This window comes from Hylaeus volcanicus, chromosome 8 (genome assembly GCF_026283585.1).
Source record: "Hylaeus volcanicus isolate JK05 chromosome 8, UHH_iyHylVolc1.0_haploid, whole genome shotgun sequence".
Lineage (NCBI taxonomy): Eukaryota > Metazoa > Arthropoda > Insecta > Hymenoptera > Colletidae > Hylaeus > Hylaeus volcanicus.
The window spans coordinates 16,748,210-16,764,117 of record NC_071983.1 but is presented as its reverse complement, the minus strand read 5'-3'; the positions used below and the strand labels follow the sequence as shown (position 1 = coordinate 16,764,117).

The window sequence follows — 15,908 nt, the reverse complement described above, 5'->3', positions numbered from 1 at the left end:
CAGCCTAAATCGGCGACACGGACGCTGAAATCAGCTGAAGTATTCATAGTGGTGGTGGTGCTCAATCATACACCAGGTACATACGCAGTTTGTGATGTCTGATCGTCTGATCTATCAAAATTTTACTAAAAAACGTAGATTTGATCAAATTTAATATATAAAGAAATTACGTAATCTCTTGAGTAATAAATTACATCTACGCTTGGAGATCTTCGATGTAACGAACCAGCCAATCAAATTGCCAATTTGTCAACTCTGCACTATAGTCAGGTTCGACAATTTAATTAATTAATTAATATTAACAGATCCCCCTCACACACATACATAAAAATGTCCTAGAACTATTCGATAATAATAATTACAGGTCTGAAATAAACGAAGGGTCTACATTTTCAAAAATATAGAATACGTGGATAACTGATTCGACCTTCGAGTCTAGTTAGATTGAAGACATTTTTACAGTTATTAAAAAATTAAGTAGTACGATATCATACATATTTCATAGGCAAAAGTAAATTTCATATGTACCGCCAATCCAACTTCCAGACATTTCAGTGATCTACAAGTTCTACTTTTCTACGAATCAGAAATACCACAACAAAATTTACCAGTAGATTTCTGTTCTTTTATCTACATGATAAATGATCGAAATATCGTATTGAGTATGTAATGGTATTTTAGAGATAGTAAGTGTCAGAATATGTAAATAATGTCAGGTGATTTAAATCATTAGCGATCTGTTTTCCATTTCGCGATATATATTTTTTTTTTATTTAACGTACGTTTGTTCTCGTACTCTTCGATCCAGCATTGTTACTTTTGTGGGATTATACGATTAACGAACGATATTAATTCATTTTCACACCCTGTTTGACCTTGGTTTACGTTTTGACAAATTTGTTAGATTTATGTAATGTAAGTAATTATTTGCGTTGAATAATATTAACAATAATCGATAATTGACCTTATAACGCTCTGATTTTCACTGATACACTTTCAAATTATAAGTCACATCGAATTTCATTTGTTTCGAGTGTCTGTGTCTTTAAAAATTTGTTTTTGAATCTATTTAAAGAACATTTTATCTTGTTTTTCATCTATAACATCATTATTGTATCATGATTTATGAGACATTTTATCCTATTTAACAGGTTTTAGTAATTCCTTTAATTTCTTATAAATAATAGGAATATCAACAATGTCTGAAAGAATTCCCTCTAATCAACCACAGCCTATCGTTAAGATAGGACATTATACGCTTGGACAAACTTTGGGTGTTGGAACATTTGGTAAAGTAAAAAGTATGTACACTATTATTCTTCTTTAATTAAATTCTTATTATTCTTTGTCAAATTAATAAATCAATGGAACTTATATTTTTTGTAGTTGGAGAACATGTTTTAACAAAACATAAAGTTGCTGTAAAAATTCTAAATCGTCAGAAAATCAAAAGTCTAGATGTGGTTGGAAAAATTCGAAGAGAAATACAAAATCTTAAACTTTTTAGACATCCTCATATTATTAAATTGTAAGTAAATAACATTAGATACTATAATGTTAAACAACTATCATTTAAATTTTATCTTTTAAATTAGATATCAAGTTATAAGCACACCCACAGACATATTTATGATAATGGAGTATGTATCTGGTGGAGAATTGTTTGACTATATTGTGAAACATGGAAAACTTAAGGAATACGAGGCACGAAGATTTTTCCAGCAAATTATTTCAGGCGTTGATTATTGTCACAGGCATATGATAGTTCATCGTGACTTAAAACCAGAAAACCTTCTGTTAGATCACAATCTACATGTAAAAATAGCAGATTTCGGTATTTGGATATAGCTGGGATTTTATCGCACATCAAATAAAAGCTTGAATAAAAATGCAAGACATTCGTAAATTTTAATAAAATTTATTCCTTTATACTTCATTTATACAATTGTATTTAATGTCTTATGAAAATTATACTGAAAGAGTTTAAAAAATAATTATGAGTCATGGAGAATTATATGAATGTCTTGTACGTTAAATAAATTAAATCAATACTTATAGAATTTAATCTAACTTTAGGTTTATCAAACATGATGATGGATGGAGAGTTTTTACGTACTTCCTGCGGTTCTCCTAATTACGCGGCGCCAGAAGTAATTTCGGGTAAACTTTATGCTGGTCCTGAAGTAGATATCTGGTCTTGTGGAATAATATTGTATGCTTTACTTTGTGGTACTCTACCATTCGACGATGAACATGTATCTACCCTATTTCGTAAAATCAAATGTAAGTAATATTTATTCTTATTTCTGATATTTTTATTTCCTCTACGGACTCTCTATGAAAGGATTTTTGTTTCAGCTGGAATTTTCCCCATTCCAGAATACCTAAATAAAACTGTTGTCAGCCTTTTATGTCATATGTTGCAAGTGGACCCTATGAAAAGGGCCACTATTGAAGATATCAAGTACATTCAATTTTACACAAATAATTTTGATAGTCTGTAAAGAAATATATTAGCGTTTAAAATGATTACAATTATTGTCTTTGTTTTAGGAAACATGAATGGTTCCAAAAGGATTTACCTTCGTATTTGTTCCCGTCGCCCGTTGAACAGGATTCTTCTGTAATCGATATAGATGCAATAAACGAAGTTTGCGAGAAATTTAATGTAAAGGAAGCAGAAGTTCATTCTGCATTATTAGGTGGAGATCCCCACGACCAATTGGCGATTGCCTATCATTTGATAATAGACAATAAAAGAATCGCTGATGAGGCTGCTAAGGCGGAATTAAAAGATTTCTATGTAGCATCTAGCCCACCTCCTGTTGCTTTTAGTCCCAATGATTCTAATAACAGTCCCCTGAGACCACATCCAGAGAGAATAGCACGTACGTTTAATATCTGAAAACTATGAATAACAGAACCTATACAATTTTTAATCCTACTATATCATTATAAAATTTTTTTTCAGCATTCCGAGAACGACAAAGTTCTCAAGGGAGTACGACATCCCAGACGCAAGGTAATCGTACTCCAGTAAAACGAGCCAAATGGCACTTAGGAATTCGCTCACAATCTAAACCCAATGATATCATGAACGAAGTCTACCGTGCTATGAAAGCTCTTAGCTTTGTAAGATACTTCCTTTATTAATCCTTTGTATGGTATTAAACATTTATGGCTTATCAAATCGATAAACTTGGACATGTCTCTATTTAATATTAACGGAAACATTTGTTTCTTTAGGAATGGAAAATCATAAATGCCTACAGTGTTAGAGTACGGCAAAAAAATAAATTAGCCGACAAGTACAGCAAGATGTCGTTACAACTGTATCAAGTTGATTATAAAAGCTATTTACTGGATTTTAAGTCTTTGTCCAGTGAAGAAGGAGAGGAAATAGGACGAGGTAAAAAATTATATCGATACGTGATATTTGTTCTTTTATTATGTACATTATTATTTCAGACCCTACACTTCCGCCGCCTCAAGCAACAGGTCATCATACAATGGAATTCTTTGAAATGTGTGCAGCATTAATTACGCAATTGGCTCGATGAATTTTCTACATAACACGAGTCATTGTTTATTTTAGGATTATGTTAACTGAAACTGTTAAAAAATTTTATTTCTTGTTTTAATTACAACGCATACTATGCAATTTCTAGGATAACGGGGTCTTTTAGAGAAAATACAAATGAATATTAATTTCTCAGAGGAATTAAGTGCAAACAGAGATGATAATAAATTCATGAAAAGTGAAATAATATTTTTCTTCAACCTCGATATTTTATTCTCGTGTAAATAAATTTTAGAAATATTGACAAAATAGTTTTTTCGCGTTTTTTAGGCACAATAATGAAAAAAAATATATAATAATTATGTACTTCGTAATCAGGGGAAGTAAATCTATCGTCTCGTCAAGCGTTTTTCGGAAAAAATTGAAAAAAAGAAATGTCTTGCCTTTGAACGTATTTTTAGCATGTTTCAAAAGCGAAATTGCAAAATTTGTAACTATCCCCCGCAGCGGAATTTTAGAAGGAACAGTTTAAAAAAGAATGAGCCGGAAAGGTCGCTTCCTCGCCTAGTAGGATGAAAATAACTGATGAAAAATTAGAAATGTTTGACATGATTCTGTCTTTGTCTCTCCTCCGATTGTTGTATCTCCCCCTCTGTCACAGCATCATTGAAGAGACAAGGATCTATCTATCCTTGTTCCGGAGTTTCCTACTTTTTCCGCAACTGTCGCTGAAGTCAACTCGGAGTTTTGCTGGGTCTCCTACGCACCAGTGATGGGCAAAACCCTAGGCTTCGAATAAATCTGAACTTTGCTGATATGTTTGTCTCGTTTCCTCTTTTAAAAATTTTCCAAAGAAGGAAACGAAACAAACATATCGGCAAACTTCAGATTTATTCGAAGTCTAGGGTTTTGCCCATCTCTGCTGCGCACCCTTATCGGATCGAGTCATCACGTGATCGGTCATAGTACCGAAATGGCGAAGATTCAATAAGAACTATACAAGTTACTATTCATGTAAAATAAGTATATATATTTGCAGTGATAAAGTCAATAACAAGAAGTACGTAAAAATATAAAATAAAGTAAAAGAAATAAAAACATGTTTATCGATCCTGTATGCGGTATCTTATAACTGAAGATATAGCAAACCAATGAGATTCTATCGCAAGTCACATGATTTTATTACCAGAATGCTGGTATAATATAAATATGTGTGATTAGAATCTATCATCTAATCCCAGAAGATATCATTTTGTCTGTATGATACCGATAAGGATTAGAGGATACTTTTGATATGCCATATTCCTCTCAACAATGAGTATATTATTTACTTAAAAACAAGTGATGAACAATGGAAGATCCTAGTTCTTTTATCGAGACGTTAGATAGCGCTAAAAATACTTTTTTCTGAGAATCTTGCAAAGGTTTCCACTCTGTTCATTCTATATCTAGTTTGCAAAACTTGAACAAATCATTGGCTTCTGTTTTTATGTCATAGGTTTAAGTGGAATATGCTGACGACCATTTTCGTGAGAGTGCAAGTTCAGAGACTTTTTCGAGGACTATTTGTACGTAAATAAGTATATTATATCTTTGTGTAACTTGGGAGGAGCGGTAAAGTGCAACATATTCGACGTGAGGGGTGAAAACCTAAAAAAAACAATAGAGGAAGTAAGGGCTTGCTTCGAACATGTTTGCAATCGTTCAAACAGATACGCAACTTCGCACGAGTCTTTTTGACAAGCGATTCTCAAAACTCGATCGATGACTATTGACGAAAGGTTTTTGAACGTATTATTTACGGAGATAGCACGTTCTTCAATTTGGAGACGGTTTTAAACACTGCATTGAGCTACAACAGCTTCGAATTGCTGTTTATTTTTACTATGCAGACGTTTAAGCCACTTCGAGAACGGTGCTCTTTGATATTGCAGGATCCGCGGAAAAAGAGAGGGACTTGGGGACTTGAACCCGGGCCTCCTCCGTCCCACACAAGAGCGGTATTCGCCGCGCCATCCAGGCCCTGTTGCGCTTTTTACTTTTTCCGGGTCCTTTTCTCGCACACATAGGAGAGGCGCTCCCGATCCCACGATATATTGATCAACAAGTATAATTCAACACTGCCGATTTTGACGGATTTATCTCCGATTACTTGCAAAACAATGGCTGCTACTTTCGATCAATATGACAGGTCCAGGTAAATAACGATACGTTTTTATACGTATTACTTCACTCTCAATTTTACTCCTGATATTTCTTCGAATAATAAACCTCGCTCAATCTATTATTAACCTTTAAAGTTATGACAACTGCTATCATTTATTAGGTTAATACGAACGCCGGTTTTTATTTTTTATTTTTACTCAATCTTTAAAGATATATTTTCTATAAAGTAGATTTTGTTTGAAGTAGAATTTGTTATATAATCTTGAACCAATGTACTTCCAAACTAAGTCTTCTGTTTACATTATCATATTATAAAAATACTTATGGTATTATATACTTATAAATTTATAAATATAAACTCCTGAAGTTTTAGATCTTTCTTTTTATCACTCTGTATATTTCATATACACCAATTTAGGTTTTATTTATTTATTTTTTTTACTGAATTTGTTAGTAGTAAAAGGAAGAATTACTTTATTAAAGCTTATGATATACATTTTATTACTAATGTTTTAGTTGGTACTTTGGTGCAATGTCACGTCAAGATGCCTCGGATTTACTAATGGGTGAAAGAGAAGGTGGTGTATTTTTAGTACGTGACAGCACATCAATAATTGGAGATTTTGTTCTGTGCGTACGAGAAGACAGTAAGGTTAGCCATTACATAATAAATAAAATTCAGCAAGGCGATCAAATACGTTATCGGATCGGAGATCAAATGTTTCCTGACATACCCAACCTTTTGGCTTTTTACAAATTACATTACTTGGACACAACACCATTGATTAGACCTGCCCCTAAAAAGTTACAAAGGGTAATAGCAAAATATGATTTTGAAGGGAATGATTCTGATGATTTACCTTTTAGAAAAGGTATGTGTAATATTAGATTTCTGACTTCTCAGTAACGATTAGTAATTTAAACAAATAATGATATTGTACAATCTGTCACAGGTGAAATTCTGACGATAATATCAAGAGATGAAGAACAATGGTGGACTGCTAAAAACAGTGTTGGTCAAACTGGTTCAGTTCCAGTTCCATATGTTCAGAAGTACGAAGAGGACAATCATTCGGTTATGGAGAATAATTCACGCCCAGAAAGCGGTGGAAGTTCAACTTTGAATTCAAATTCTGTACAAGTTTCTGCTTCGCAAATGCCTTTTCTAGAAAGTGGACAAGGGACTACTCGCAGATCAAACATTCAGCGAACTTTGCCCGCATTTGCAAAAGTAAAACAAGCAAGAGTACCAAACGCATATGATAAAACTGCCCTGAAGCTTGAAGTTGGAGACGTGATAAAAGTTACAAAGACTAACATAAATGGCCAGTGGGAAGGTGAATTACATGGCAAGGTCGGCCACTTTCCATTCACACATGTTGAGTTTGTAGATAATGAGACTGGAGAAGACAATCAGGAGATTTAACAGAGGTCTTCCAAGTGTGATGAGCAATGAAGTTGACTTGGAGAGTTCTATAATGACAATTTAGATTTACATTAGCAGCTAACTTATGTACCGGTACACAGAATCAGTCCGTTTTATAATCCTCTATAGAATTAATACCCTTGAATAGACCATAATTATAATTGGAATTATTTTGATCGTTTTCTTAATATTTTATTCTTTATTTTAATAACATTTATTTTTCCGTTAAATTTCATAAATTCACGTGTTTCATAATTATTAATAGTTTCGTACTTATAGTAAATTTATATTAATCTTAAACCTGTCCTTTGTTAATAAATTTCTTTTACAATAAGGCATGGTATACATCCAAAAGAAAGCTAAACAGATACAATTAAAAATATCAAAATATTCTTCCTATTTAATATCGTATTAAGTAGAAAATGTGTTATATGTTAAATATTGAAGGCAAATATCACACTATGTTAAAGTGCAAATAACTCATATTTTAAAATATTTAGAACAAAATAAAATAATTTCACTCGTTATCATCAACATTTTCGTAATGATTATTATTATTCATGAATGCAATCGGAGTATGTTTAATGTTTACATATTATTTCTTTTGTTGAAATTAGAGCAATTTTGTTTTAATTTCTCTAGTCGTAAAGTGACATTGAAAGAATGATAAAACTATTTACTATAACTATTATTGCTGTTTTTCTTAAGAGTAACAAGAGCATTCCATTATTTTTATGGAAATTTTGTACCGGTACATATCGTGCTGCTTAGCCATAGGTTGTGCCGCATGTGGAACAACATTTTCTACTAGACCATATTCTATTTAAAGACGGAACTGTTAACCGCATTACGATTGTAATTATACATGAATCATATTAATTATATATTAATATGTAATTATATAAGTTGCGATTACCATATAAATTATAAGAGCAGAAACTGTGAATTTACGTCTATAAATGAACTGTATTATTATAATGATTATAAGTTTGCGAATTACTTGTTAATATGTAATTATACCTTTCATAATAGCATTTTAGTTTTGTAAAAAATAGTAGCAATTTTGTCGTTCCGCTTTCTACTATATACATTAATTCTACTGTAATCATAGTCATATTTGATTTAATTAATGTAAATTATATATCATTAATATATAATTATATAAGACGACCATATAGTGATTTTTGTAAGGATTACAACATCAAAGTTTTTGTTTAAAAATCGGTTTAGTTATAGAATTAGTATAAATGCAGTTATGTATGTATAAATACATTTTAATATATATTTACATATTATTATATATTTGTATAAATTGTAATTTTATCTTACAGTTCCATCAATCGTTTCTCCGATATTTTTATACAGAAAACTAACAATTTTCGATTTCTGCTCATGATGCTATGTATTAATCGCATTTAAGAATAATTGTATGTAAATTGCGTGTACGTTATGTATAACCATGTAAGAGAAAAAAAAAAGAAATAATTGTAATTTTCTGTATTTCTGTAGGTGTTTGCAAACTGGATTATTATTTTAGAAATCCAGTGCAGGTATTTCTACCTTGAAACTTCCTTTGATAACGAGCAGTAAAATTATGGTATAATTATAAATTCTTACAAAATTTAATTCTGATTACCGTTTAACTGTATTAATTCAAACATCTAAATGAAATTTGTCTAATATAACTTTTTAGAATATATTCAAAAAATTAGATATTTCTAAACTAAAATCAAAACTAGTTCACCGATTGCCAATTAGAATTTATTTCTTTTAACAAATTGTTTTCTCCGAATATCTTCGGGTGCATTTACAGTAATACAATGTAGAATTATCCTCCATTAATGTGCAAGAAACAAACGTTTATTTCGTTTATGTTTCGAACAAAATTATTCCAAAGTATTCGTATAAAAAGTGTCTCATTATTTGTCCGTACTAGTTACTTTATTATATAATGCCATTCTATTTAAGAAAAGCATAGACACTAGAAGATGTATAAGTTAACACTATATAATTAATGGTAATCAACAAATTTACCGAAAACTGCACTGATTCTATTTAAGAAAAGCATAGACACTAGAAGATGTATAAGTTAACACTATATAATTAATGGTAATCAACAAATTTACCGAAAACTGCACTGATAAGCTTTTATAAAAAATGTATTTCGTTTGTTTTCTTGGAACCAAAAATAATTTACCAATGAGAGAGACGTAGTATGCGCATGTCAGATGTTTCTAGTTTTTCCGTTACGTGCCCTCATGGTTTCTTCCCGCCAAATTTCCATTCTCATTAGGTGCCAACAAGTGGTGAGGCTAGTTCTGACAGCGATCAACAGCGACTATTGGTCGCGAAATTTGTTAAATTTTAGATGTACTGTTGTTGATAAGTAATTTAAATCTTTACTTTCGTCTTTTGTTTGTGAATCGATACAAAAACGTAACTGTTAAATAGACGATAGAGAGCCACGAGTATTTGAGAATATTTGATTAAACGAACGCATCAAAATGTACGTTAAAGTGCGAACAATAGATGGTAAACAGGAGGCAATACTGACTATCTCTAAATTGACTGAGGTGGAAGACTTTAAGGTACTTGGTTCTGTGTATATTTAGAATCAAAAGTATTCCTTTCGAAGATGGAAGGGAAATTTCAGTATTTATTAATAGTTTACATTCCTATCTATGATACTTATTACAGACAATATATCCTTGTAGCATTTGTTTCTTACTTATAAGAAAGTAGAAGTTATTAAATTTATTTATTAGTGATGTATAGTATATGTGAGAGGAAAATGTGTATAAATTTTAACAAGTAGATGGTTTATTCTTGCATATTACTTATTACGTAAAGCATAAGCAGCTTGAACGTTCTTGATTAAATATGGCGAAGTTTAGTTGGCGACATTTTATGAAAGCTTCAATTACCATGATATTATTACTCGACTTAAAATATAACGCACCCTATAGACAAATAAAAAAGCTATATTATTATATACACTGTATATAACATAGTTTGTACTTATATAGAGAATGTGTAAAATCTTGTATTTAAAATAAAAACAATTATTTTTAAGTTTACTGTAATACCAACATTATGGAAGGGTATATGTATGTTTTATTCATATGTAATAATCTTTGTCTTATTTTTCAGCACGAAATTGAAAAAGAATTTAATGTGAAAGCTGATTTGCAAAGATTGTTTTTTCGTGGAAAACAGTTAGAAAATGGTTATAAGCTTCATGATTACAATATCAACTTAAATGATGTAATTCAGTTAATGACGAGAGTAAATGTTGATGATGCAAAAATCAAAGCTACCTCTAGTAGTACTACAAGTTCTACTACTACGAGTTCTACTACTACTAATTCTAAATCTGAAACAGACAATATAGATAATTCTAACGAAGATGAGACACTTGTCGAAGCTGAAAGTTTATATTATAAAGATGGAGATGCTGTAGATTGTCTTGATCCAACTTATGGAGCCTGGTTCGAGGCAATAATATTAAAAATCTATAAAAAGGAAGATAAACTTATTTATAATGTACGTTGGGAATTTGACGACAATGCACCACATTTTAATGTACCTGAATTATCTGTAAGACCACGCGCGAGGCGCCTTATGCGGTTTGATGCCTTAAAAATAGGTGATAAAGTAATGATCAATCATAATGTTGATGATCCCAAAGAGACTGGGCTGTGGTATGATTTCACAATATCAAAAATAGATAAAAAGAGAAGAGTACAGGAACTTACAGGAACTCTTCATATTGGAAGGTAATTGTCATTATTAACATTTAACTTAATAGTGGGTAACTAGGTTTGATGTACAGTTTAAAGTAATAAAAATTTAAAGTAATTATTTTTATTTCAATATAGGGATCAGCAACTCGAAAATCGTAAAGTAAATCCAAAAAGTGAAATTTTCGCAATAGAAGAGGCCAAACTTCTTAAAGATAGAACCCCTGAAGATGAACAGCACATGATCAGTAATGGTAAACGAAGACGCGTACAAGCTAATTGTAATGCATGTTCGGATAATCCTCGCACGAAATGTAAGGAATGCGGTTGCAGAGTATGTGGTGGAAAAGAAGATGAACATAATCTTCTATTATGCGATGAATGTAACAACGCGTATCACTTACGATGTTTAAATCCCCCGTTAACGTCTATACCAGAAGAAGATTATTGGTATTGCGCAGAATGTAAAAATGATGAAAACGAGATTGTAAAGGTTAATCATCATGCAGTAAATCTACTCTTACAGTGATTTTATGACTGTATAAATGCTAATTTTTTAAAGGCAGGTGACAAATTGAAGCAGACGAAAAAAAAAACCAATGAAAATAGTAACAGTAAACGAGATTGGGGTAAGGGAATGGCATGTGTGGGAAGGACAAAAGAGTGTAGTATAGTACCACCAAATCATCGCGGACCTGTTCCAGGAGTAGAAGTTGGAATGTGTTGGATATACAGAGTACAAGTAACTAAAAATTTTAAATAATTATTAATTTTAACAATGGGTGTAACATATATAAATTGAAAAATAAATGACAGGTATCCGAAGTTGGTGTACACAGACCGCATATAGCTGGAATTCACGGACGCGAAACTGATTGCGCATATTCCATCGTGTTATCCGGTGGGTACGAGGATGATATTGACAATGGCGATGAATTTATGTATACTGGGTCTGGAGGAAGGGACTTATCAGGTAAGATATTTATTTATAAATTAATTTATCGTATTTTAATCGATACGTTATATTTATAAAGGGAACAAAAGAACGGCTGAACAGAGTTGTGATCAAACATTGACTAGAATGAATAAGGCTTTAGCAGTAAATTGCAATGCCAAACTTAACGCAACTGTTGGTGCTACAGCCGAAGATTGGAGGGGCGGTATACCCGTAAGAGTAGTAAGGAACTTCAAGCTTGCTAAACATAGTAAATACGCACCTGAGGAAGGCAACAGGTACATCAATTATTATTTTTTAAATAAATTGCTTGAATAAATAATAGTACTTACGTTTTACGTAATATAAAAATTTCTTTTAGGTACGACGGTATATATAAAGTGGTAAAATATTATCCAGATACAGGTAAAAGTGGCTTTCGTGTATGGAGATATTTATTAAGAAGGGATGATCCTGCACCCGCACCATGGACTAAAGAGGGCAAAGAACGGATAGCTGCATTAGGTTTCAAGCCAATGTATCCAGATGGATACTTAGAAGCAATGGCAAAAAATAAAACAAATAAGAAACGAAACGAGTTTACAGAACAACAAAATTCTATTGCTTCAATACTAGAGGAACCACCTAAAAAGAAACGAAAACGCGAAGCTTATAAATTAGAAATCGAACTAGAGAAATTGATTAACGAAGATCAAGGAAATGCGAAGTTGTGGGACGAATGTCGTACAGCTTTATCAAATGGAAAAGCTGCGTTTTTACAACAAGTATCGGAAAGGTATTGTTATTTTTTTACGTATGGTAACTGGTAAGATTTTATTTTTAATGCCTTTTAAATTGCAGGTTCATATGTCCTTGCTGTTTAGAAGTGGTTTTTAATCCAGTAACGACTCCGTGTGCGCATAATATTTGCCATGTTTGTTTAAAACGTAGTTTTTCATCTGGTGTACATTGTTGCCCATCGTGTCGTCATTTGTTAGACAAAAATTATAAGATGGAAATCAATCAATCTTTATCATCTTCATTGTTATTACTTTATCCAGGCTACGGGGGTGGCAGATAACATTAACTTTTCATGAAACGATTACCTTTCAAATACGAATTAATATTTACCTAGACTGTATTACGTAATATTCCTGTAACGAATGGTACTGAACTACGAGTGATTTGTTATAATATATATACATTCGTATAAGTATGGCATATGTATGCCTATATTGCTTAATATATCATAGCAAATTTTGCAGGCATATAAAATTTGCGTATGTAATCCACCGAAACAATAATGAACTTTATTATCACTAATACTTATAATAATAAAAATGACTGATGATAATATTAATAATACGAGGATAAGGATAATATTTTCATTGCAGGGAGAACAAAATTTGTAGGAAATGAAGAAAACACACATGATTAATAGTTATAGTACTTATTTTTATATTGATTTATGTAAGTTTTACTCTTGTAGTTGTACGTAGTATCAGATATGGAAATACTTCACTAAACTGCTATTACTTAATGCTTACTTCTATATTCATGTATACATATCAATGTGTTCAGATTGATTTCAGTTATAGTACTTTTAATTTTATATTCTAATAAAACAATTTGTTTCCTGGTAAATGGTTTAATATAATTTTTCACAATCATGAAATATTCACAAAAGCACTTTTTAAATGCATTATTTTAATATATAGTAAATAAATGTTTCTGCTATAACGTAATGGATCAAAATATCACCAAACACGAACAGAAAAGGAATAATTAATTTTCAGTTCCTAATCTCTGATCAATGGGTGGAACTATTTCACTGATCCATTGGAGGTATTTTTCATTTCCATTTTGAATCTGTAATAAGATGCATGCAGATGTAAGATTTGTCTATAAATTACATTGTACACATATTAGAGTACAAACAAAACTTACAGGTAAAGATATTACTTCGCAAACTTCATATGGATGGTTTTCCCTGTTTAAATAGAATTTAGAATCAGTAAAATTTAAGAGTGCAATTTCGAATTATTAAATTTATACTTACTTTACATATTTGGTCAAAGAATCTACAGTATCGGTCCTAGTTTTCATCATCTGGAACAGTAATAAATTAGAAATATATTTTAATATTATCATAATATTTCTTTTATAATTAATGTATTTATACCAGTAAGAGTTCATTGTCTTCGTTAATTTCGTTCTTCCACTCGTACCTGTAAATGATAATTGATTATTGCTTTAAAGTCACTCTTTTATGTTAATTGCATATAATACTTACACTGATGTGATCGATGGTATGATATTAACGCATGCGGCTAACTTATTTCTCACCAAGCCACTGTGAAATTATAAAGAATATAATTGTTTCGAAAAAATCCATTTGTTTTCGGATTAAATTAATACTTGCTGTGCTAATGTTTTGGCAACTTCCTGTGTCGGGACAGTAACATACACTACAGAGTGAAGTCCCGTAAGAATGCTCATATTTCTATAAGTTTGGCTACTAACACTTCTAGCAAAACAAAAAATCATAAGTAAACCAAAAATTAGTTTACAAGGCAAACGTGACATTTGTTTTGACGCCACAATGCTTGACAATGCTCTCAGAAGCGGCACTAACCGGTACCATAATCATTGGACACCACTATTGTTCGAATGACTTGAACTTAGCCTCAGAGAGAGCTAAAGCAATCGATTTTTGAACTTATAACGAAATCTAATATTCGAAGTAATTAGTTACATTTGAATGAAATTTAAAAATCTCTATAGTCTAACATTGTATGTAAGATCCAAAGGAAACAAATGGACTTTGGAAATGAAATTTCTTAAATTATTAGGAAATTATGAAAAAAAGTACGTTACTTCAAATTTGATGACACTTTTGCAACTAACTGTATTGTATATGAAAACTAGACAATCATTTATTGTTAAAATTTCAAATGTTTCTATTATATATCTACCTCAGGCAAGATAATATGGTAACCTGGTCATTGAAAGAAGTTTGTGTCTCACAAACTGAATTATCGACCTTAAAACATTACTTTAGTAATAGAAAAATCTAAGAAAATATCTTCGTAAACCTAGTGTTAAACGCTGGTCTGGCACTTTATCTATTTTTTTTGTTTAAGGTAAACATTGGAGGTTTTACAATTATCGCAAATTCGTAACTTCGACGACGAGGAGTCTATAAACATACCCATATACATGGCTTTCCACATACAATTTTGCATCGAAAAAAATGATTTGTTATCACCAAATATCCAACAAAAGACCCTGTAAGTTTCATAAAGATTCACTTAATACATTATGTTTAAAAAAATCGTAAAGAGATCCTTCTTTCCAACGACTTAAATCGGACTTCCTTATTGTTAGTGAGAAACAGGGTTTGAATAATAATCAATTACAATTTTTTAATTAAATAATTGATTTAAACAAATTTAATTCAATCAACTTAATTAATAAATATTTTGAATAAATGTAATTAAAAATTACTTAATTAAAATTGAATTAAGCAGAGTTAATCGAAAGTCGTTTAATTGACGATTGATATGAGCGAATTTAATCGAAGATCATTCAATTGACGATTACTTTAAGCAGAATTAATTCAAAACCATTTAATTGACGATTTGTTTATATCTTCAATGTTAAAAGACATTTATATAAAATTCAATTAATTATATGTATAAGTAACACATATAAATAAACATATATATATAAACCAATTTGTAGCGACAAATGCAATATACCAAATACTATTAACCTCATCAAAATGAGTTGCTTGTATACAGGGTGTCCCAAAAATGTTGTAATACTTTGAAATGGGTAGTTCGGGAGGTGATTTGAAACAAGTTTTTCCTTAGCGAAAATGTTGTCCGAGGCTTCGTTGAGGAAATATTAACGGAAAACACTGACCAATCAGAGCGCGCTGATACCGTTGGAGCGGCTGCGGTAGCGAAGGCTATGTGCTAAGCGGCCGCGCTTGTACGCCAACAAGCTACTCGACGTGCATCGAAGGACATTGGACGCGACCGCTTAGCTCGCAGTCTTCGCTACCACGGCCGCTCCAATGGTATACTTGCGCTCTGATTGGTCGGGATTTTCTGTTAA

The 15,908-nt window shown here is 31.5% G+C and overlaps 4 protein-coding genes across 9 annotated transcripts; 3 read left to right on the top strand and 1 right to left on the bottom strand.

Annotated features, from left to right (window-relative positions):
• Positions 1-45: 45 nt before the first annotated feature.
• Positions 46-3,781, top strand: LOC128881384 (5'-AMP-activated protein kinase catalytic subunit alpha-2). Of its 5 annotated transcripts, none has more exons than XM_054132389.1 (10): positions 46-270; positions 1,188-1,301; positions 1,387-1,528; positions 1,596-1,834; positions 2,077-2,283; positions 2,359-2,464; positions 2,554-2,888; positions 2,972-3,132; positions 3,247-3,409; positions 3,469-3,781. In XM_054132389.1, the coding sequence occupies exons 2-10, from the start codon at positions 1,199-1,201 to the stop codon at positions 3,558-3,560; spliced, it is 1,548 nt and encodes a 515-aa protein (XP_053988364.1). In that variant the 5' UTR covers positions 46-270; positions 1,188-1,198; the 3' UTR covers positions 3,561-3,781. The 5 variants fall into 5 exon arrangements, with proteins under 5 accessions (XP_053988364.1, XP_053988363.1, XP_053988361.1 ...); XM_054132388.1 differs by lacking the exon at positions 46-270 and adding an exon at positions 539-686 and having other exon boundaries at positions 3,469-3,780; XM_054132386.1 differs by lacking the exon at positions 46-270 and adding an exon at positions 693-915 and having other exon boundaries at positions 3,469-3,780.
• A 1,145-nt stretch (positions 3,782-4,926) lies between these two features.
• On the top strand, positions 4,927-8,410 carry LOC128880891 (adapter molecule Crk). Of its 2 annotated transcripts, XM_054131430.1 has the most exons (5): positions 4,927-4,944; positions 5,019-5,088; positions 5,455-5,717; positions 6,203-6,558; positions 6,640-8,410. In XM_054131430.1, exons 3-5 carry the CDS (start codon positions 5,683-5,685, stop codon positions 7,110-7,112), a joined length of 864 nt encoding a protein of 287 aa, XP_053987405.1. In that variant the 5' UTR covers positions 4,927-4,944; positions 5,019-5,088; positions 5,455-5,682; the 3' UTR covers positions 7,113-8,410. The 2 variants fall into 2 exon arrangements, with proteins under 2 accessions (XP_053987405.1, XP_053987404.1); XM_054131429.1 differs by lacking the exon at positions 4,927-4,944 and having other exon boundaries at positions 4,978-5,191.
• A 1,003-nt stretch (positions 8,411-9,413) lies between these two features.
• On the top strand, positions 9,414-13,430 carry LOC128880890 (E3 ubiquitin-protein ligase UHRF1-like). The gene is made up of 8 exons (XM_054131427.1): positions 9,414-9,700; positions 10,263-10,888; positions 10,991-11,345; positions 11,415-11,594; positions 11,669-11,825; positions 11,887-12,085; positions 12,169-12,582; positions 12,648-13,430. The coding sequence occupies exons 1-8, from the start codon at positions 9,617-9,619 to the stop codon at positions 12,865-12,867; spliced, it is 2,235 nt and encodes a 744-aa protein (XP_053987402.1). The 5' UTR covers positions 9,414-9,616; the 3' UTR covers positions 12,868-13,430.
• LOC128880892 (divalent-cation tolerance protein CutA) lies at positions 12,923-14,466 on the bottom strand. The gene is made up of 6 exons (XM_054131431.1): positions 14,209-14,466; positions 14,080-14,139; positions 13,969-14,014; positions 13,846-13,895; positions 13,734-13,776; positions 12,923-13,655 (listed from the first exon to the last, which is right to left on the bottom strand). Exons 1-6 carry the CDS (start codon positions 14,370-14,372, stop codon positions 13,572-13,574), a joined length of 447 nt encoding a protein of 148 aa, XP_053987406.1. The 5' UTR covers positions 14,373-14,466; the 3' UTR covers positions 12,923-13,571.
• Positions 14,467-15,908: the final 1,442 nt, after the last annotated feature.